Source organism: Phoca vitulina, unplaced genomic scaffold (assembly GCF_004348235.1).
Source record: "Phoca vitulina isolate PV1807 unplaced genomic scaffold, GSC_HSeal_1.0 scaffold59, whole genome shotgun sequence".
NCBI classification, from domain to species: Eukaryota; Metazoa; Chordata; class Mammalia; order Carnivora; family Phocidae; genus Phoca; species Phoca vitulina.
The window spans coordinates 138,794-160,794 of record NW_022589762.1 but is presented as its reverse complement, the minus strand read 5'-3'; the positions used below and the strand labels follow the sequence as shown (position 1 = coordinate 160,794).

At 43.9% G+C, this 22,001-nt stretch overlaps 1 protein-coding gene across 2 annotated transcripts; it reads left to right on the top strand.

Annotated features, from left to right (window-relative positions):
• Positions 1–5,412: 5,412 nt before the first annotated feature.
• PEX26 (peroxisomal biogenesis factor 26) lies at positions 5,413–15,613 on the top strand. 2 transcript variants are annotated; one of them, XM_032390988.1, is made up of 6 exons: positions 5,413–5,577; positions 5,778–6,073; positions 8,014–8,154; positions 8,836–9,131; positions 10,739–10,885; positions 13,363–15,613. In XM_032390988.1, exons 2-6 carry the CDS (start codon positions 5,823–5,825, stop codon positions 13,461–13,463), a joined length of 936 nt encoding a protein of 311 aa, XP_032246879.1. In that variant the 5' UTR covers positions 5,413–5,577; positions 5,778–5,822; the 3' UTR covers positions 13,464–15,613. The 2 variants fall into 2 exon arrangements, with proteins under 2 accessions (XP_032246879.1, XP_032246880.1); XM_032390989.1 differs by having other exon boundaries at positions 5,413–5,581.
• Positions 15,614–22,001: the final 6,388 nt, after the last annotated feature.

The following is a 22,001-nucleotide window of genomic DNA, read 5'->3' as shown; positions in this document are numbered from 1 at the left end:
TTAGACACAGAAGCTTCCTAGCTATAAATAGGAATAATAATAATATATGGTACCTTGTTCACAGGTTGGTTGGAGAGGAGCAAATAGGAAGCATTGAGTTCTGCCTTAAACAACAAGTCCAGGCTTTATAAAAGAGCCATAAAAATGCCAGTGAAGGTCTGGAGTGAGGGAGCACACCCCTTGGCCATCCTGGAAAAACATTATCTCCACCCTGCTAATGTTTATCTCTCTGGCTTGCTTCTGGTCAAAGGTCCACACTAGGTATGATTCTACTCCATTGGAGCTTTATCACCAACGTCCCTGGCTGGAAGAGATGTGTTAGAAGGGGCAGCTATGGATGCTGTCTATTGTCACAGAATGTAGAACCAGCTTGGAGAGGGCAGGACAGGATGAACATTACTGACCTTTGTAAGAAAGAGTGAAGTCAAATTCTAGATCAGAAAGTAAGATTACAGAACTTTGAGATGGAATGAGATTCTTTTTCTCTTTACTCATTCTCCAATATATTATACTAACTGGCCTTATATCAGCCTGAACTATTCCAGAGATTTAGAGAGTTCAATAGGCCATTGTCACATGGTCTCTTCTGACACTCAAAAACACCCTATGTGGCAGGTGTTGTTATCCATGTCCTCAGATGAGAAAACAGGCCCAGAGGGTTTCAGTGAATTTCTAGAGGTCTGGTGACTGGTTTGGTCACCAAAGGAACCAGTATTCTAACTGGGATAGTTCATCTCCCAGTCTAGAGTTCTTTTTTTATTATTATTATTTTTATTATGTTATGTTAGTCACCATACAGTACATCATTAGTTTCAGATGTAGTGTTCCATGATTCATTGTTTACGTATAACACCCAGTGCTCCATTCAATACATGCCCTCCTTAACCCATCACCGGGCTAACCCATCCCCCACCCCCTTCCCCTCTAGAACCCTCAGTTTGTTTCTCAGAGTCCATAGTCTCTCATGGTTCGTCTCCCCCTCCGATTCTCCCCCTTCATTTTTCCCTTCCTTCTCCTAATGTCCTCCATGCTGTTTCTTATGTTCCACAAATAAGTGAAACATATGATAATTGACTTTCTCTGCTTGACTTATTTCACTCAGCATAATCTCCTCCAGTCCCATCCATGTTGATGTAAAAGCTGAGTATTCATCCTTTCTGGTGGCTGAGTAATATTCCATTGTATATATGGACCACATCTTCTTTATCCATTCGTCTCTCTCTTTTTTTTTCAAGATTTTATTTATTTATTTATTTGACAGAGAGAGACACAACGAGAGAGGGAATACAAGCAGGGGGGGTGGGAGAGGGAGAAGAAGGCTTCCTGAGGAGCAGGAGGCCCGATTTGGGGCTCGATGCCAGGACCCTGGGACCACGACCTGAGCCGAAGGAGCCACCCAGGTGCCCCTATCCATTTGTCTCTTGAAGGGCATCTTGGCTCCTTCTACAGTTTGGCTATTGTGGATATTGCTGCTATGAACTTTGGGGTGCATATGGCCCTTCTTTTCACTACATCTGTGTCTTTGTGGTAAATACCCAGGAGTGCAATTGCTGGGTGATAGAACAGCTCTATTTTTAATTTTTTGAGGCACCTCCACACTGTTTTCCAAAGTGGCTGTACCAACTTGCATTCCCACCAACAGTGTAACAGGGTTCCCCTTTCTCCACAACCTCTCCAACATTTGTTGTTTCTTGCCTTGTTAATTTTGCCATTCTAACTGGTATAAGATGGTATCTCAATGTGGTTTTGATTTGAATTTCCCTGATGGCTAATGATGATGTACATTTTTTCATGTGTCTGTTAGCCATTTGTATGTCTTCTTTTGAGAAGTGTCTGTTCATATCTTCTGCCCATTTTTTGACTTGATTATTTGTTTTTTGGGTGTTGAGTTTGAGAAGTTCTTTATAGATCTTGGATACCAGCCCTTTGTCTACAATGTCATTTGCAAAAATCTTCTCCCATTCCGTGGGTTGCCTCTTTGTTTTGTTGACTGTTTCCTTTGCTGTGCAGAAGCTTTTTATCTTGATGAAGTCCCAAAAGTTCATTTTTGCTTTTGTTTCCCTTGCCTTTGGAGATGTGTCTTGAAAGAAGTTGCTGTGGCTGATGTTGAAGAGGTTACTGCCTATGTTCTCCTCTAGGATTTTGATGGATTCCTGCCTCACATTGAGGTCTTTCATCCATTTTGAGTTTATCTTTGTGTGTGGTGTAAGATAATGGTCCAGTTTCATTCTTCTGCATGTGGCTGTCCAATTTTCCAGCACCATTTATTGAAGAGACTGTCTTTTTTCCATTGCATATTTTTTCCTGCTTTGTCGAAGATTATTTGACCATAGAGTTGAGGGTCCATATCTGGGCTCTCTATTCTGTTCCATTGGTCTATATGTCTGTTTTTGTGTCAGTACTATGCTGTCTTGGTGATCACAGCTTTGTAATATAACTTGAAATCGGGCAACGTGATGCCCCCAGCTTTGTTTTTTTTTCCCCAACATTTCCTTGGTGATTCGGGGTCTTTTCTGATTCCATACAAATTTTAGGATTGTTTGTTCCAACACTTTGAAAAATGTCATTTGTATTTTGATCGGGATGGTGTTGAGGGTATAGATTGCTTTGGGCAGCATAGACATTTTAACAATGTTTATTCTTCTGATCCATGAGCATGGAATGTTTTTCCATCTTTTTGTGTCTTCTTTCTTTCATGAGTGTTCTGTAGTTCTTTCTGCTACAAAAATACCTACTTGTCAACTGCTCAGAGCAGGCAGAGCAAATCCTCATTCTAAGCTTAAGGCAATACATTGATAGAATGAGCACCCTACTGAGCAGAAGTCCCAGAGTTTGGGTTGGGGTCAAAGGATAGCTCACAAAGTGGATTTTTCATCTCATTTACTCTATTTTCCTAAAAAGAAAAGATTCGATAATACAAATATTAGCATGGACCAAACCTTAGATCTGGTCTTATAGATCAGGCCTTATTTCCACTTCTTGTTTTATCCCAAGGGGAGGATAGGTGCTTTCAAAGATTGTGTCGTGAGCCCTGAGTCAGAAAGACTGGCTCGGTATATATAATATCTGTTCACTCTCCCTCGGGTGGAATGAACTTGCTTATGTTTAGGATTGCTGTGAGCCTGAGAAATTCTGGGTACATTCAGACAGGGGAGACAATGGAATGTTACAGTGGTTAAAGAGTCAATTTGTGGGCTTAACAATGCTAAAGGTTAAGTGGTGACATACAGACCAGTGAAGTCCTGTATAGTCAAAAATTGGGTGAAACACAGAAATAGAACACAATCATATTTTTATGTGATTTTTAGCAACCCCCGCCCCCCCGCCCCCAATCTTGACCTCATTATGGCAGCCATACCACGAAATAGGCAAATGTGTTTCTGGCAGGTCTGCTTCTTTTAAGGCTGTGCTGCCATCTCCTGGAAGCATTTGGAAATAGCAAGAAACTTCTTGTTACGATTTAAGGAAGGGACCCTTTCAAGGCGGCAATCTAAGGTGGTGCTTCCGGAAGTGACGTGAAGTGGTTGTGCCAGTCTCAACCTGCCTAGGTCTGCACCAGTCTGTTTTTCTGACGCACCTACTGCTTTCCTGATTTTTCAGGAAAAGACCTCTACACTTAGTTCTGAGAACAGGGTTTTTATTTGCAGTGCAATAATAATAAAATCTGAGGCAGAGCTGATAAAACACTTTGGTAACTTCATTCTGAGACTGATCCACACTTTCCAGGGATCTCTGTTTGCCTCTGGAGTTTTCTGTGTGGGAATGAATACTGGCTGGTGGGGAAGAGAGACTTAGGGTGGAGCTTCTCACAAGCAACACTGAAAATATGTTGGTCCCAAGGGCAGTGCTCCAAAATGAATAGTGATCCCGCTGACAGAGCCTAGTCCTGAGCAGGAGGTCCACATTTTCTCTTTGCTGTGCCCCCAACCCTGGATTTCCTGTTAGAAAACAAAGTTAAATGTAGATACCAACACTACCTCTCTAGTGCTGTCACTCCCAATCTCTCTTATTTCTCCTCAGCATTTATTATCATCTGACATACTACTGTTTGTACTTCACTTGCTTTTTTAAAAAATTTGTTTTCTTTCACTATGACATAAACTCCACAAAAGCGGATATTTTTGTCTCTTTTGTTCACTGTGTGATCTTCAGTACTTAGAACAGGGCCTAGCACCTAGTAGGTGTTCAAAAAGTATTTACGGAATAAGTGAAGTCTTGACTTCATCACCTTATATGGTTACAGTGTCCATACTTCTCTTTCCTCAGAGTTTGATGGATTTCATGTTTCTGCCTCTTCTTTCCATGAGGACTTTCTGCAGAGAGCTGAAAGCCCAGCAAATGGGTGTGTCTATATCTAGTGACAAGGGAAGGGAATGTATGGCATAAATGGGCACTTACCCTGTGCCTGGCCGTTCTAATCTAATCACCAGGGGAGTAAACAATTCTAGAGAAGCTTTGCAAAGATTTCAAAAGGTAGGGAACTGAGGAGAAACTAAAGCTGAGACCACCTAGTATAAATTCAGCAGAGTCTGGGTGAAGCACATAATACAATAATAAATGTAATTTATGTATCTGTGTAAATTTATCTAATAATTATAGCTATAATTTATTGAATACTTGCTCTATTCTAGTACTTTATTATGAATTGCATTACACACCGTGTGGCTTTGTTTTCACAATATCTCTATATGAAGCAACGAGGCTCAATGAGCTTATGTAACTTGCTTGGGGAATGATTTGTAAATTTTCTGAATAGAGAGCATAGACTCTAGACTCTGTCCTGCAGAACAGAATAGTGGCTAAATACATGGCTTTGAGCAAAAATAGCTTTGTTGACTTAGTTTTTGCCAGCTCCTTGTTGTGTGACCTTCAGCAAAGTGTTTAAATAAGCTCCAATGTCCTCACCTGTTAAATGGGGATAACAGTTGTCCTTAACTCCCAGGGTTGAGGGAAGGATTAAATGAGATTGCACAAAAAGCGCTTAGCATAGTGCTAGGCCCTGTACGCACTGGATAAATGTGACTGTGCCTGGGAAGGCGGAACATATAAGGAAAAGTGTCCAGCTCTGTTTCCTTTCAGTGCTTTTCCTGCTCTGTCCTCCTTCCGCTCTAATCGCTATTCCTGCAGAAGCTCAGAATTAGAAGCCTGCTCATAACTCCACCTCTGTTACTGGAATTTCCTCTCTCCGGCCTCTGCTGGAACTGGTTCGTGAAGGGACCTCCCCCATCTCACAACACAGCCTTCGCTTTGTTATTTCCCAAAGCTTTGCAAAGTGCCAGTTTTTCTCCGGGGACAGTGACAGTTTCTGTTGCGTGGTATGCTGGGAGTTGTAGTCCGAACCCCCCCCATCTACATCAAGAGGGCGACTGAGCCGGGAGCCAGGGAACTACAACTCCCAGAGTCCTCCGCGCCGCCGGGACGCCATGAGTCTGCAGGGATCTGCGAGAGCCGGAAAGATGTCGGTTCCCTTGTCCCGCGCCTGCAGTGAGCGGCTATATTCATAAAAAGGAACCTGGAACGGCACTCCCCGGGGCTAAGGTGGTATCAGTACATGCCGTGGGGCCAGAGAAGCTAGAGGCAGGTATTCCAGGAATGTAGCTGTTCTGCAAATGTGAGGTGTAAACTGGTTCCCCGTGTTTCAGGCTGTCTTGAGCTGGAGCAGCTGCCCGGCTAACCCAGCCTTTAACTTAGACATGGCCACTAACTTTTCCTCTTCCAGGACTCGGCCTCGGGAAGGGTTGTGGGTAAGCGTATGAGGACTGTCCCTCTTCTCCCAGGCCGACGCCGGATATCCCGGATCCCCCGGAGAGGCTGCCACTCTGATGTCTGAAGAGACAGGCCCTAGGCCCAGGCTGGCTATGAAGAGTGACTCCTCGACCCCTGCAGCCCCCCTTAGGGGGCTCGGGGCGCCCCTGAAGAGCAGCGAGCCTGTGTGCGCCGCCCCACCTCCATCAGCAGCCGTGGTTCTGCTGGAGGAGGCTGCAGACCTCTTGGTGGTGCACTTGGACTTCCGGGGAGCGCTGCAGACCTGTGAACGCGCCTGGCGGAGCTTAGCCAACGATGATGCGGGCACGTACGTGCTGGGCTCCGTTCATTTCCGGGTGATCTTGGGGAGGACTCAAGATTTTGGGAGTTCTGTCATTCCCAGATTGCTCACAAGGAGCCTTACACCTTGCTTTCATTAGTGGTTTCTCTCTGAGAGGCTAGCGTGCCCATTCTACAGAGGAGGAAACTGAGGCACTGCACAATGGGAAGAAGTGGTCAAGTCGGGTAACAGAGCTTAGTGAGAATCCACAGCCAATTCCTTTCTCCCTATTCCAGTGTAGAATGGCGTGGTGAGAAGATAAGATATGTATTAAGTGTTAAATTATTTCGGTAAGCAGGTTCAGTAAGCAGGTGGTGGAAGTCCTCTCCTAGCTACACTCCTCTCCCCCAAGTTCTTCACTTTGGACCTTGGTTGATGAATGGAAATGGAGTTCAGAGCAGGAGTAGTGTTCTGGTCCTGTTGAAGGATTGGATTAAAGAGTCAATCTGGAGAAAATCTTGGTCCTGCACTGCTTTCTTTCTTTCTTTTTTTTATTATGTTATGTTAATCACCAGACATTACATCATTAGTTTTTGATGTAGTGTTCCATGATTCATTGTTTGCGTATAACACCCAGTGCTCCATGCAGTACGTGCCCTCTTTAATACCCATTACCAGGCTAACCCATCCCCCCACCCTCCTCTCCTCTAAAACCCTCAGTTTGTTTCTCAGGGTCCATAGTCTCTCATGGTTTATCTCCCCCTCCGATTTCCCCCCCTTCATTTTTCCCTTCCTAGTATCTTCTTCTTTTTTTTAACATATAATGTATTATTTGTTTCAGAGGTACAGGTCTGTGATTCATCAGTCTTACACAATTCACAGCGCTCATCATAGCACATGCCCTCCCCGATGTCTATCACCCAGCCACCCCATCCCTCCCACCCCCCACCGCTCCAGCAACCCTGTTTGTTTTCTGAGACATTGCTCTTTCTAAAGCTGTTAGCCTCTTGGGAAGTTGAGGGCATCATTTCTCTGTGGATTGTAATGTTGATTTTGGCTACACTAGGGAGGTGGTGGGTAGAATAGTCAAAGCTGACCCCAGAGAAGGATGAACTGGGGAGCCCTGGCTGTGTTTTTAGGGGGTGGGGTAGGGGCTTGTTGCAGTAAATGCTGGAGGCTGTATTTGGGGTGCCTGGAGGTACTTCAGTTGGTGGTGCTAACAGGCCAGTTGTGAAGTTCCTATACCTAGGCAGAAACCTTGCTCCATCCCCACTTCTTCACTAAAACAAACTCTTAGCTCCAGCTCTCTTTCCACCCACACACCTGTTATCCCTTTCCCCTTTCCTGATGTCACCTGGGTTCAAAGATGTGTATCCAGGCAACAGTTGAGTTGCCTCCAGATTTACAGGAACTTTGAACTCCTAGGGGAAAAGGCAGTTTTCTCTGTGTTGGGGCTAGTGAGACCGGTTGTAATTTGAGCTCCACTTAAATACTAATGGGGAGGATAGAGGTGATGGCTGCTGAGTTGGGAACTGGGGAGGAACAGTCCCAGGGTGGAGGTGGGAATGGAAACAGGGGCACCATTTCTTTCTTTCTTTCTTTCTTTCTTTCTTTCTTTCTTTCTTTCTTTCTCTCTTTCTTTCTTTCTTTCTTTCTTTCTTCTTTCTTTCTTTCTTTCTTTCTTTCTTTTTCTTTCTTTTTCTTTCTCTTTCTTTCTTTCTCTTTCTTTCTTTCTTCTTCCTTCCTTCCTTTCTTTTTTAAGATTTTTATTTATTTATTTAGAGAGCTTGTAAGAGCGGGGGTAGGGACAGAGGGAGAGGGTAAGAATCTCCAGCAGACTCTGCACTGAGCTGGAGCGCAGAGCCTGATGCAGGGCTTGATCCTACAACCCCGAGATCATGACCTGAGCAGAAACCAAGAGTCACCTATTAACAGGTGCCCCTGGAGGGGAACCACTTCTAAACCTGAATTGGTTTTTCTGCTGGCAGCTCCTTGGAGGTGAAATGCTCCCTGTGTGTTGTGGGGATCCAGGCCCTGGCAGAAATGAATCGGTGGCAGGAAGTCCTGTCCTGGGTTCTTCAGTATTACCAGGTCCCTGAAAAGCTACCTCCCAAAGTCCTGGAACTATGGTAGGTCCTTGTTCTGGCTCATTGGATCAGTTCAGGAACAAGAGGATTTTCATGTCCTTTTTTGAATCAGTGCCTAATATCTTCTCTTTCTCCCTTCCCTACCATTCCCTCTATATCTAATTCTTTCCCTGTTTGTTTTGTTTTGTTTTTGACCTCAAAACCTAGCTATAATAGATGAGGAAGGGGGAATTTAGGAGTGGGGTAGAGGGAAAGAGGAGGAGAGGGGACAGTGGGAATAGGAGATGTGAAGTGGGATGACAGAAGTGGAGTATGTCCTAGCTGAGAGAGCTTCTTGCTACTTCCTAGGAATTCCTAATTCTTATCAATATCATCATCCCGGGGCGCCTGGGTGGCTCAGTCGTTAAGCGTCTGCCTTTGGCTCAGGTCGTGATCCCAGGGTCCTGGGATCGAGCCCCACATCGGGCTCCCTGCTCCGCGGGAAGCCTGCTTCTCCCTCTCCTACTCCCCCTGCTTGTGTTCCCTCTCTCGCTATGTCTCTCTGTGTCAAATAAATAAATAAAATCTTTAAAAAAAAAAAAAAAATATATATCATCATCCCATAGGGAAGGCCTGGAGGACACAGGGGAGGGATTGGGTGGGAGAGGGTGGTAGTTATGAGAGGTGAACCAACCATGGAGCACTGACTGTCTTTTTTTGAAATTGGGTTATTTGGGGCTGCAGTGTTCTTTTATACAGCAAAATGCAAGAGCCTGGAGCTGTGCTGGAAGTGGTCAGTGCTTGGCTACAAGACCCCGACAATCAGGGCCTTCCAGAATACAGAGCCTTGGCGGAACTTCACCTGCAGCGGGTGCTGCTGCCTCTGGGCTGCTTGTCAGAGGCTGAGGAGCTCGTGGTGGGCTCTGCAGCCTTCAGTGAGGAAGAGCGGCTGGACGTACTCCAGACCATGAATAAGGCAAGGCAACAGCAGAAACACCAACACTCAGGCTCTGAGGAGGCCCAGAAGCTAAACCAGGAAGGTAGGACATTATCCTTCTGTAGCCTCTATAAAGTGGAGTTGTGGGCTTTCCCTTATACCTTGGGGTTTATCATGACATTCCTGGGAGCTTGGGAGCAATTATTTGTATGAGCAACTCCCAAATTGCAGAATAGGAAACCTGTTAATAGATTAAAAAGCCAAGCCCTGACCCTTTGTAGTTGGCAGTGGAAGGAGAATCTCTGGGAGGTGTCGCTGAATCTCAGAACCTTAACTCTTATCTCTTGAAAGCCACCTTCTTCTTAGGGTCCTCTCACTAGATCTCTTGTCTCTATCATGCTGGCCTGAGTGGGATGTTATTCCTCCTTTAAAGGCTGGCCCAAATACAGACACAGCTGAGGTATGCTGTGGGATAGCCAAAGGAAAATAAACTGACACAATAACTTGGTAACTTGACTTAGATAAAAATTACTTATCTTCAGCTTGGGCCCCACTGCCCAGCCTCCTGTCTGCCTTTACTTACTAGATCTCCTGGGTATGTTCTTCAGTGTTTGATGTCCCCCTTTAAGGGGCAGCCCACCTCTGCCCATTGGAGTGCAGTTTCACACAATGGCTTTTTAGGGAAACCATTTTAAGACCCAACATCGTATACCTATTATCCTACAAGGGATGCCTACATAGAGGTGGGTGTAGGTGTAGGGGTTATTTTGTTATAAGGGAATTTAAAGATCCTCTACTCCAGACCCTTCCCTGGTCTTTGAATCCTTTTCATCCTCTTTTCCTCGAGTAATCATCTAGTCTATGCAAGGATAGGAATTTCACTGTCTCCAGAAGCAGCTCATTCCATCTATGGGCAGTTCTGTAGGGAAGTTCTTCCTGATGCTGAATTTAAGTTTTTTCTTGGTAGTTTTTAGCCACTGTTCTTTGATTTTTCTCTTGGTACATACAGAATAGGCCTGATCCTTCTTTTTTATATGGAGTTCTTTAACCAACTATAATCCTGTTCTCCAAAGTGTTTTTTTCTTTGTGTGCTAAAGAGGATGAACCTCCTGAGGTAGAATCACTTCTTTGCAAACAGGTTGTTGGCTTTAGGAATTGCCTGTGGCTAACCAAGCCCTCTGCCCCTCCATCTCCTGGGGAAGAAAGGATGGGGAAAGGGTTTGATGGCAAGTTTAGAGTGTTCTGTCAGGACTTGGCACCACTTGTTCTTGAGTTGATGGTGTTCATATTTAAAATCTAAGACTTTTGAATTCTTCACTATATATGTTAAGTGCCTTTCATTTTCCTGCATTAATGTGATAATCAAGAACTATTGCTCTGTGTAACTCTCTGTACATATCTTAGGCCAAAATATAAAGAATGCTATAAAATAATATTTAAAAAGTACACTAAATATGCCAGGTTTACCCAGCTGAGTAGATATTGTCTATTAAAAGTCTCTCCTAAGGAGATGACATTCTAGCGATGTAGTCTTTCCTTAAAACATTTTTGGAGCTTTTGGAATCTCTTTTAGAACTACTTTATGAACTACAGGAGTGAACTAGTCTTGTTACCTTTTGCTCAACTCTCATATTCCAGCTCAAAGCTCAGAGTCAGGGAAGCTGGTTCTCGTGGAGTTACCCTGCAGTTATGCTCTGTCTCCCTGACCAGGCTCCTCCTCCCACAAGTTCCTGTCACTAATGGTGTTGCTTCGCCGGCTTTGGGATTCTACAGTGAGCCACTTCTTTTCCATGCCCTTCAGAAAGAGCCTCCTGGCTGCCTTGATCCTCTGCCTCTTGGTGGTAAGGTTTGATCCAGGTGAGTAATGAAGCCTGTCTTCTCTCCTGCCCTTCCATGGAGGCATCTCCGGTGCCACTTCTCCCTGAGTCTCTTCTATAAGGAGGGACTGTTAGACCTCAGTGAGAGCCAGCTCAGCCCACCTAGGAGAGAATAGCCCTGGAGTCCATGAGAGTAGTCTGGAGGAAATTCACTCTACTCTGTTGACCCTTGAACACTGACTTTGAGTCATTGTCATCTACTTTATCCAAGGGTGAACTCTGACCAGAATGTGAGAATTTAAAAAAAAATTTTCCTCGTCGTAATACCTAAAAAATTGTGCTAAATTGTAAATGAAATACATGTATATTTTAGAAAATGTGGAAAATAGAGAAAAGTATAAAGAGGAAAACAGAAATCACCTATAAGTTTGTTATTGTAATGGTTGTACTGTAGTCTTTTTCTATATGGATACAGATGCAATTTTGCATGTTATAAATATCTTTTAAAACATGGCTTTAGATGGCTAAATAATATTCCAGTTTATAGAAACTTCCATGATTGATTAATAACCCCCATTGTTGAACATTTTGATTATTTCTCTTTTTTTTTAAGATTTTTTAATTTATTTGACAGAGAGAGACACAGCGAGAGAGGGAACACAAACAGGGGGAGTGGAAGAGGGAGAAGCAGGCTTCCCGCTGAGCAGGGAGCCCGATGCGGGACTTGATCCCAGGACCCCGGGATCATGACCTGAGCTGAAGGCAGATGCTTAATGACTGAGCCACCCAGGTGCCCCACATTTTGATTATTTCTTACTCTGTTTTCTACAGTGCTATGAAGCAGACATGAGCTCCCTGAGTGCTATTTGGGAACAACCCTGGTTATTTCCTGAGGATTAACTCCTCAAAACTAAGTGCTGGACCAAAGATTAGGAGCACATTCTTTTAGATTTTTATGTTCGTGTGTTACTCTATGTGAGTTATGATCTAATCGCTACTCTTCTCATGAATTTAGACTTAGAATAGAATTATATAACTTTCAAAACTGCAGGGAAAACTGGAAACCCTTATTCCAGTCCCTTCATATTCTTTTTCTTTCTTTTTTGATCAAGAAACCTAAGAACTACAGAAAAAAGTAACTAGCCTAGGGTCACACAAATAATTTGTCTATTTTAAAAACTGCCAGTTCTTGGAACACCTAGGTGGCTCAGTTGGTTAAGTGTCAGATTCTTGGTTTCAGCTCAGGTCATGATCTCAGGGTTGTGAGATCCAGCCCCACATGGAGCTCATGTGGGCTCTGAGCTCAGCGGGGGAGTCTGCTTGAGATTCTCTCTCTCTGACCCTTCTCCCACTTGTGAACGTATATGCATGCTCTTGTGCATGTGTGCTCTCCCTCTCTCAAAGAAATAAATAAATCTTTAAAACAAAACGAAAACAAAACCTGCCAGTTCTTGTCTTAATCTTTAGGTCTTCCCCATTTTCCCCATTCCCCTTTCTCTTATTCAGTGAGCTTTTTTTGCACAGCTCAAAGTTGTCCTTTTCACTTTGCTGAACACTGAGCAGGAATTCCGTCTGAATAGCTCTGTTTGCTTAAGGAAAGAGTCCTGAGTTAGTTCTCAGGAAAGCTGAGGATAGTTTGTGTTCATTCCAGTCCACTCTCTGACTTCTACTTTGTTCCAGAGACTTGATAAAAATTTAGAATTTTTTTTTTTTTTTATGGTGCTTGTAAGTCCTGCTCTTCTGAGTGGGGACAGCAAGAGGCAGTTTGAGCTTGCTGCCTCCAAGGCTGCGCAGAGCTTCTTCCCGGTGTCCTGGCCTGGCACTGCTCACCCCTAGTGGCGGACTTGACTCATTGCAGTGGTGGTGCGGTGGGAGAGGAGAGCCCATGACCAGGCAGCAACTAGAACTCTCTAGGAAGGATATAAAAAGAGTAGACTGTCAGTAGCTTTCTTTAAAAATAACAGTTTTCTTTTTAAGAAAGAAAAAAAAATCAGTTAAAAAAAATCAGTAATCAAATAAGGAAAAACCAACCAATCAACTCAGCCCTAATTCCCAAGAGGTAGATTGTACTTTATTTTCAGTATGATTAACTTAGGATAAAAATAGGTAATACTGTCACTTGGCTCCAGGTTGAGAAGGTATGAAAAGAAATGTAGTGAAGTCTCTTCTCAAATTTATCTTCCCAGAGACAGCCACCATTACCAGTTTTTTGTGTGTGTATCATAAAGCTAGGCTAAAACATAATAAGTTTGGATCTTTTTCTCAGCAAACTTAAGGTCACTATAATCCAAGTGAAGAAAATATATCCCAGAGAATATATCCTAGAGAAAATGAAAGTTTTCTTTATTGTTGAGAAGGGGAGGAAGAGCAAATAACATTAAGCATCAACATATGCTTTACAAAGATCACGCATACTCCCAAAGTGGTAGGGTTTCCAAGGGAAGGGACTTGAGGCTGAGGGGAAGAGGAGGGGAGTAAAGGCAGGCACACTGACAACAATCTTCCTTTTTCCTGCAGCTTCTCCTTCTTCCTTGCCCTTCCTCTACAAGCTGGCTCAGCTCTTCCATCGGATCCAGGAGGCCATGTTTTCTCTCTACCGGCTTCCTATCCACGACTGAGTGGTCTTTCCCATTCCACTCAACCTCTCACTCCCCAGGTCGGCTGTGACAGAAGCAGAGTAACTCATCCATGGCAGCCCACCTGTTGCTGGCTGGGCCCCCTCAGGAGTGGGGCCAGCCCCAATTCTAGAAAGACCTGATCCAGTCTGGTGAACTGTATTTTGCCACCTGAATGTTATCCCCCTTGCACTCCACTTTGGCTGGTGTTGGTAGGTAATGTGGGAACAAAGTGGGGCCAGAGAGCACAAGTCCTCCAGAATAATACTCCCTTATACCCAGAGGCCCCTTCTAAAGGAGGGGTTTGGGAAAGGAGAGTGTGTCCATGAAATACTCCTTCTTCTTGGCAAAGGCAAGGGATTGATTTTTCAGGTCAGGGTGTTAATTAAGCTGGAAGTTCAGAAAACTCTGATAGAATGACCGTTGGCCTTTCACTTCTGTGGAAAACTTACCTCTGAAAATTGCCTCACAGGGTAGGCCCTTAATTAGGCAGAGTGAGGATCTGAGAGGGCCTTTTAATTCTCCTCTATGCTCCTTTCCACCAAATCTGTGCATAGAGAAGTTATTTATCAATACACCATTCCTGTGGTTTTGCAATGGGCTTGAAACTGCTTGGGCCCTCTCTTTTCAGACCAGGACGTGGCTTTCAGAACCACCCAGGTAACTGTTGAAAGCAAAATAAGGCGGCTCTGCTCTTCTCACTGGGTAAAGTGATCTTGTTTGGTGCCTCTTGGGCTTCAGCTCAATTTTCCAGGTTGTCAGTGGCCAAGTCCTGCTCTATTACACACTCAGTATTCCTGTGTTCTCTTTCTTCCTGTCAGTTCCTTCTCACTGCCCTGCAATAGTACTTTTGTACTTTGTCCAATGGCTGTTTCACCAGGTTCTGCCCTCCATCCTTGCCTCCTTGGTATACACCATTGCTGGTCCCCCTCCCCCTTCTATGTCCTGTTGTTCTAGCTATAGTCTATTGTTTGTATAATGTATAGGTTTTTCCGCTCGTGTGGCCTTGAAAAGTAGGCCAGGCTCAGAGGCTGATGAGCTGAAAATGGAACTGGGTAATCAGGTGAGCTGGAAGGGATGTGTAGAGGGAGTTGGGCAGAGGGGAGATATGGGTTTTGAAGGCAATAAACAATTCATTGTTAGGGGGAGGAGGCATTGGGGCCATAGCATTTGGGTATTTGAAATGTTTCAGTGTTTTCTGTCACTGGCCATAAGAATCTTACATGTTACTGTGCAAGTAAACGTAAAACACTACTATGCTGTCGGAGTTGTAAAAGGCTTCCCGCAGGGGCTAGCCTTTTTGAGGCTGAAGGCCAAGCAAACTGCCCCCAGCTGGGGTTTCAGGCAGTGTTGATGCCAGGAATAGAGGAGGTGCTTAGTAGTTTCCCAGAGGTTGGTTTTCAGGAGTTCCAAGTGAACAATTCTCTTTAGTAAAGTGGGTAGAAGGAGTAAACCTCACAGGCCCTTGGGAGGTAAGTCCCTAGGGTGTGGTCCACCTCTGTAGGAAACAAATCTGTGCTTTTACATATGGGCTTTTAAATAGAGTTAAGAACCCTGGGGAGAGGAGAGGAGACAGATAAGCTTTGAGATCTGTTAGAATGATTTCTCAAAATGAAAATCTGGTCCTTCACTACCCTAGATAAAACTCTTTAATGTCTTCCCATGCCTCGCATGGCATTTCTTCTTAAATTCGTCATGGAATTTAAGGCCCCTTATGCACTGGTCTTGGCTAACACCTCCACTTTGATACGGGGACTCTGTTCCTCATGCACGCTGCCCTCCAGCTGCCCAGCCAGTCAGTTTTCTGAACGTTTCATGCTCCTTCACACCACTGTAACTTTAGCACCTGCTGTTCCCTCTGGAAGGCCCAGCTTCCACTTTTTGCCTGGTTAGCTCCTCGAATTTCCAGACTTAACTCAACGGTTACCTTTGGGAATCCTGTCCTGATGTCCTCTGCTTCCACCTTTTTGTGGTAGTGACCCCATGGCCTTATAATTGTGAAGTCCTTTGTTACCTCCAGTAACTGTGAGCTCTTTGAAGCTGGGGAATGTGGCTCATTGCAGTGTTTAAGAATCAGGTTTGGGGGGCACCTTTGTGGCTCAGTCGTTAAGCGTCTGCTTTCGGCTCAGGTCATGATCCCAGGGTCCTGGGATCGAACCCCGCATTGGGCTCCCTGCTCTGCAGGAGGCCTGCTTCTCCCTCTCCCTCTCCCCCTGCTTGTGCTCTCTCTCTCGCTGTCTCTCTCTGTCAAATAAATAAGTAAAATCTTAAAAAAAAAAAAAAGAATCAGGTTTGGATCCCTGCTCTACCACTCATGAGGCATGTGACTGTTGGAAAGTGACCTATCCTTTCTCAGCCTCAATGTCCTCATCTGTTAGTGAGTTATTATCTTGTAGGGACTTTTAGGCCTAGCCGAGGACATATGAAGGTATCAGAGGTGTTTAAATGAATGAACTGATACAGCTGCCATGACAAAAGATCCATGTGCTTTTGGTGTATTTTGTATTGTGAAAAGTCTGAGTAAAAAGAAGTCTGTCTGTCCCTTGAAGTTCCTCCATATTATTTAGCTTGTAGGCCTCTTGGTTCTCTGTTTGATGTTTGTCTTGAACTCTGCAGTGCTGTCTGGTCACCAGCCCCAGCTACCTTCCTAGTGAGTCAAGGAACTCAGAACCAAAACTGCTCTGATGACTTTGACCTTTTCTAAGAATGGAGGCTGGTATTCATATCAGTCTTCAAGTCTGGGCTTGAGGTCGGAAATGAAGGGAAGGCTTCCTTGTTAGACTTAGAGCTGTGCTGTCCAATATGGTAGCCATTAGCCACAGGTGGCTTTTGAGCACTTGAAATGTGGCTGGTCCAAATCGAGATGTTCTGTAAATGTAAAATACTCACTGGATTTTGAAGATTTAGTACTAAAAAAATGAAAATTCAATAATTTTTATATTGATTGCATGTTGAAATGATAATATTTTGGGTATATTGGGTTAAATAAAATCTATTAAAAATAATTTCAGCTGTTTCTTTTTACTTTTTTGTGAGGTTACTAGAATGTTTAAAATGACATATATGACTCACACTATATTTCTTTCGGGCAGTGCTGTTGAACACACACAGTACACATCAAGTTCAGAGGGGATGGCAGTCAGCATTGTATGATGGGATTTTGTAGAATGTTAGATCTGGGAAGATCATCTCTTATAGCCGCGCCCCGCTTTTTTAAGTTAAGGAAATTGAGACCCAGAGAGGTGAAGTGATTTGCCCTGAGTCGAATAGCCTGAATAAGATCAAGGTCTCCTGACCTCAACTCCGGTATTCCTTTCACTGGCGCTATGATTCTGCCTCATTTGCCCTAAAATCAGTCACTCTCTGGCTGAAATTCACTGTTAATATGCAAACATATCCTGGGAGGGGTAACTTTAGCTGGAGTTAGTTGATTAGTTTTACAAGGTTTTGAGAGAATACAACATAGAACATATTTTAAAATACAGGGATGCTGAGGAGAGCAGTAATGGATAATGCTATTCTGTGGTCAGAGAGGAGGCTGGGGAGGTTGGGGTGAGGTGGAGAGATGAAATTAAGCTACTATGGGCAATCACAGGGGTGGAGGTGGATGGGCCAGCGAAGGACATAGTTGTTCTACTTCTAGAAAGCAGCTTTAAGGGACTGAGGAAGTATGTCATAGCTTTTTGCAGGTGATCTGCACTCTTTTGCATGTATGTGTACCATCTGTGCATGTAGACCATTTAAAAATGATACTGAAGTTTTATATATATGGTACAGAATTCAAATATTACAAAAGGATATTCATAGAAAAGAATATCCTTTTTTTGCACCCCCAGTTTCCTGCCCAGAGGCCACCACCGTTAATTAATTAATCTTGGATGCTTGTTCCTCATCAGCTCATTCTTACTAGCTATTCAGTATTCCATTGTGTGATAGGATCACAGTGTAGAAAACCTCCACGCTTTCCCTTTTTAATATATTGAAACCTCTCAACCTTCTCCTAAGCCTAGAAACACAGCAACTCTGAGTTTGAGATTAACAGGTACTGGTCCTGCCTCTTTACTGTCACTTCCTTGCAAACATGGAGCAGTCTGCTCAGCCTGTCTGGTAACTACCACAGCCACAGTGGGCAGATAAGAGCAGGCCCTTGCTCACCCTGGACATTCAATTTTTCTGAATCTGGACTGGCACTCAAGCATCTTCTGCCATCTGCTGGAAAGAGCCAGAGGAAATGGCAGAAAGAGAAAGGCCTGACATGAGTTGCAAATAGACACCTACTCACTACCTTGCCCTCTTTCCCTTCTGGCGTGGAGGAGTCCCAGGGCCACTGGAATTCGACCTCTGGCATGCACAGGTGAGGCCTGTTTTAATTCTGCTAATTTTACTCTCCGGCTTAGGCAAGCTCCCTGCCATAGCACCCCTTTGGAATTTAATACATGAAGTGTTTACTAGAAGAAAGTAGGGCCCTATTGCTTCCCTCCCTCTGGAAACCTTAGTTTTATGGACTGGTAAGAAGTGAAGTTCAAGGCAGTGTGCACAGTGCTATCAGCAGCCTATGAAATCCCTCTCCGTGCCATTCCTCCAACAGTAACGTAGGGATCCAGATATTGTTTGCTGGCCTCTAGGCCTCCAGGCCTCCTGATAAAACAATGACTATATTGTTCTTGTGTTAAAGCAATGCATATATATTTTGGAAAATATTAATAATTGCATAGAAGCAAATATGGGACTCATGACCGCACTACTCAGAGATAACCACTGTTAATATTGATTGATTTTCTTTCAGTTTTTTTTTTTTTTTAAGATTTTATTTATTTGTCAGAGAGAGAGAGAGCAAGCACAAGAAGGGGGAGCAGGCAGAGGGAGAAGCAGGCTCCCCGCTGACCCAGGAGCTGGATGTGGGGCTCAATCCCAGGACCCCGGGATCATGACCTGAGCTGAAGGCAGATGCTTAACCACCTGAGCCACCCAGGTGCCCTCAGTTTTTTTAAGCATCTAACCCTCTTGGTAGCCCAGGTGCTTGAAAAGCTGTGAAAAAATGGAAATTTCCAGACAGAATGGTTTGTGCATGAGTGGGACTAACTGGCTCAGCTGGGTTCCTTCTTCTTTTTTTTTTTTAATTTTATTTTATTATGTTAGTTACCATACATTACATCATTAGTTTTTGATGTAGTGTTCCATGATTCATTGTTTGCGTATAACACCCAGTGCTCCATTCAGTACGTGCCCTCCTTAATACCCATCACCAGGCTAACCCATCCCCCCCCCCCCCTCTAAAACCCTCGGTTTGTTTCTCAGAGTCCATAGTCTCTCATGGATCATCTCCCCCTCCGATTTCTCCCCCTTCATTTTCCTTTCCTACTACCTTCTTTTTTTTTAAACATATAATGTATTATTTGTTTCAGAGGTACAGGTCTGTGATTCAACAGTCTTACACAATTCACAGCGCTCACCATAGCACGTACCCTCCCCAGTGTCCATCACCCAGCCACCCCATCCCTCCCACCCCCCATCACTCCAGCAACCCTCAGTTTGTTTCCTGAGATTAAGAGTCTCTTATGGTTTGTGTCCCTCTCTGGTTTCATCTTGTTTCATTTTTTCCTCCCTTCCCCTATGATCCTCTGTCTTATTTCTCAAATTCTACATATCAGTGAGATCATATGATACTTGTCTTTCTCTGATTGACTTATTTCGCTTAGCATAATACCCTCTAGTTCTATCCACGTCATTGCAAATGGCAAGATTTCATTTTTTTGATGGCTGCATAATATTCCTGTGTGTGTGTGTGTGTGTGTGTGTGTGTGTGTGTGTACACCACACCTTCTTTATCCATTCATCTGTTGATGGACATCTTGGCTCTTTCCATAGTTTGGCTGTTGTGGACATTGCTGTTATAAACATCGGGGTGCACGTACCCCTTCGGATCACTACATTTGTATCTTTGGGGTAAATACCCAGTAGTGCAATTGCTGGGTCGTAGGGTATCAGCTGGGTGCCTTCTACTAAAGAGAGTAGAAATGATCTAGGAAAGGTCAGGCCGGGGGAGAAGAGGCCACGCAGCCAATTGTTCTGTGGTGGCTAAATAACTTGAGGCATAAAGGAATGATGAAATATCCACTAATGCGTGCTTTCACCAACACTGCCAGATCCCAATAGGTAGGGTTGGGATTTTATTACCTACTTCTAATTTTAATACTGACCCAGGCTCATATTTAACACAATTTCCAAGCTCCTATTTCTTTGAAACATTTAACATCCCCTTGTCCCTATTATACTATCTGAGGTAGGGACTGACACACATAAGATAGTATTTAGAGACTTGGTTGAAAAAAGGAGTTTTGTAGAAGTATGTCAGTATAGAAAAAAGTCACTTTATTTTATTTTTTTAACAACATATTGTTTTTTTTTTAAGATTTTATTTATTTAAGAGAGACAGAGAGCACAAGCTGGGGGAGTGGGAGTGGGAGAGGGAGAAGCAGACTCCTCACTGAGCAGAGAGCCCGATGTGGGGCTCAATCCTAGGACCCTGGGATCATGACCCGAGCTGAAGTCAGATGTTTAACTGACTGAGCCACCCAGATGCCCCAACAATATATTGTTTTTAAGATTTTATTTATTTATTTGAGAGAGAGAGAGAATGAGAGGAGAGTGTCAAGAAGCAGACTCCCCACTGAGTGGGGAGCCTGATGCTGGGCTCGATCCTGGGACTCTAGGATCATGACCTGACCAAAGGCAGACACTTAACCGACTGAGCCACCCAGGTGCCCCCAAAAAAGTCACTTTAATAATAATAACATCAGGGCACCTGGGTGGCTGTCGGTTAAGCGTCTGCCTTTGGCTCAGGTCATGATCCCCGGGTCCTGGGATGGAACCCTGCATCGGGCTCCTTGCTGGGGCGGGAGCCTGCTTCTCCCTCTTCCTCTGTGTGTGCTCTCTCTCAAATAATAAAATCTTAAAATAATAATAATAACATCAATATTATTTATACGTAGAAATTCCTTGGGCAGAAAACCAAATTGATGGTCCTTAGAATGTAACCAACAGGTTCTCATCCTCAGAGATAAGTTACATTCTAAGAAAAAAAACATTCGCACTTTTATGCAAAAGGCTTGTTTTCCAAATGCAATAGAGTACTATCTCTTCGTTGGCTCCTTTATCTGTCTCTAGCCTCTCTGACTCCACCTTTGTTGTTTCTTTGGCTGGTTTCCCTTTTTCTTTTGGCCTTCAAACTTGAAGTGAATGTATTCTCAAGGCTCTGCCCATAGCTCTTCTCTTTCTACATATTTTCTCTTGGTGAGTTTTTCTACTCTCATGGATTCAAGTACCTATCTGAATGACCCCCAGTCTCCAACTCCGTCTCTGATTTTCAGGGTTTGTCTAATTATATTTCCAACTGCAGAGAAAACCTGGACCCACATTACTTCTCTCCTCCTCCTCAAGTCCCCCATCCAGACTCTTGGTCTTCATTCTTATTGGTGGAGGTGGAGGTAGAAAGAGAAGAAAGGACACAGGACTTTGGCACCTGTTTTAGCAGTATCATTGCTCAGCTCACTGCAGAGGGAAAGAGCAGGAGGTATTCCTTCTCAAGTGTACCAGTGATGACAAAGACAGTCTGCCAGGTGTCCTTCAGTGTAGATATAAATACAAGCTTGTGGTTCTATCAGGTAACTTATATGGATAAGCCAGGCTCTTGGTTACCAGCAGACTCAGCTGGATCCCAAGGAATGGGCTGCTTTCTCTGAAAGGAAGCTACGCTGTTTCTTTGATCCCTTTCAAAGTGTTGTCTGAGAGTTTTGCTCACCCTTCCTAATCCATTGCCAAGCTGGAATGCTGCTAAAATTGACTTGTTACCCTAAAAGAGTCACCCTACCCACTCCAGATCTCCCTGAGCATTTGGTCTCTTGACTGTGGATGACAGCCTCCTCCCAGCAGGTACCTACTGCTCTGGAACATTCTGAAGATCCTACCCCCTTCCCTCTTAGTATTCATTACAGTTCTGTCCTATTTGTGGATTTCATCATCTCCTAGGTGACAGTTAGCTGTTTTAGAGGTGCTAAAGACAATGGTTAAAAGATATGCCCCATGAATCCTCCCAAGAAACACAGGGAATTTTACAAAGCTTTTTTTTTTTTTTAAAAGAGATCAGACTTAAACCCAATGGGATAATTTTGCTGTATAAGTGAGAGGCAGTGTGGGATGGTGTTTGAGAGTGTGGGCCCTGGGACCCTAATACCTGAGTTTATATCTTGGTTTCCTAACTTTGACCTTGGGCAAACTGTCTTTCCTGTGCCTTACTTTCTTCATCTGCAAAATGATATAAATTATATTTACTTCATTGGTTTGTTGTGAAGATTAAATGGTGCTAACATGTAAAAAAATTCATAGCATAAAGTGAGCAGGTGCTTGTTATTCTTAACCATTACCATTAATTAAGTGTGAGATGTGGGAGGGGAGAGTCAGTAGAGTTAGATCATCCATTCATTCATAGTGTTAAATCATTCATCATCATCAAACTGTGAACAGGTAGCCTCCCCCAATTCC

Coding starts and splice junctions, on each gene's coding strand:
- PEX26 (XM_032390988.1), top strand. CDS start 5,823: ATGTCTGAAGAGACAGGCCCTAGGCCCAGGCTGGCTATGAAGAGTGAC. Junction 8,155..8,835: donor CCCAAAGTCCTGGAACTATG/GTAGGTCCTTGT, acceptor TTGGGGCTGCAG/TGTTCTTTTATACAGCAAAA. Junction 9,132..10,738: donor CCAGAAGCTAAACCAGGAAG/GTAGGACATTAT, acceptor CTCCCTGACCAG/GCTCCTCCTCCCACAAGTTC.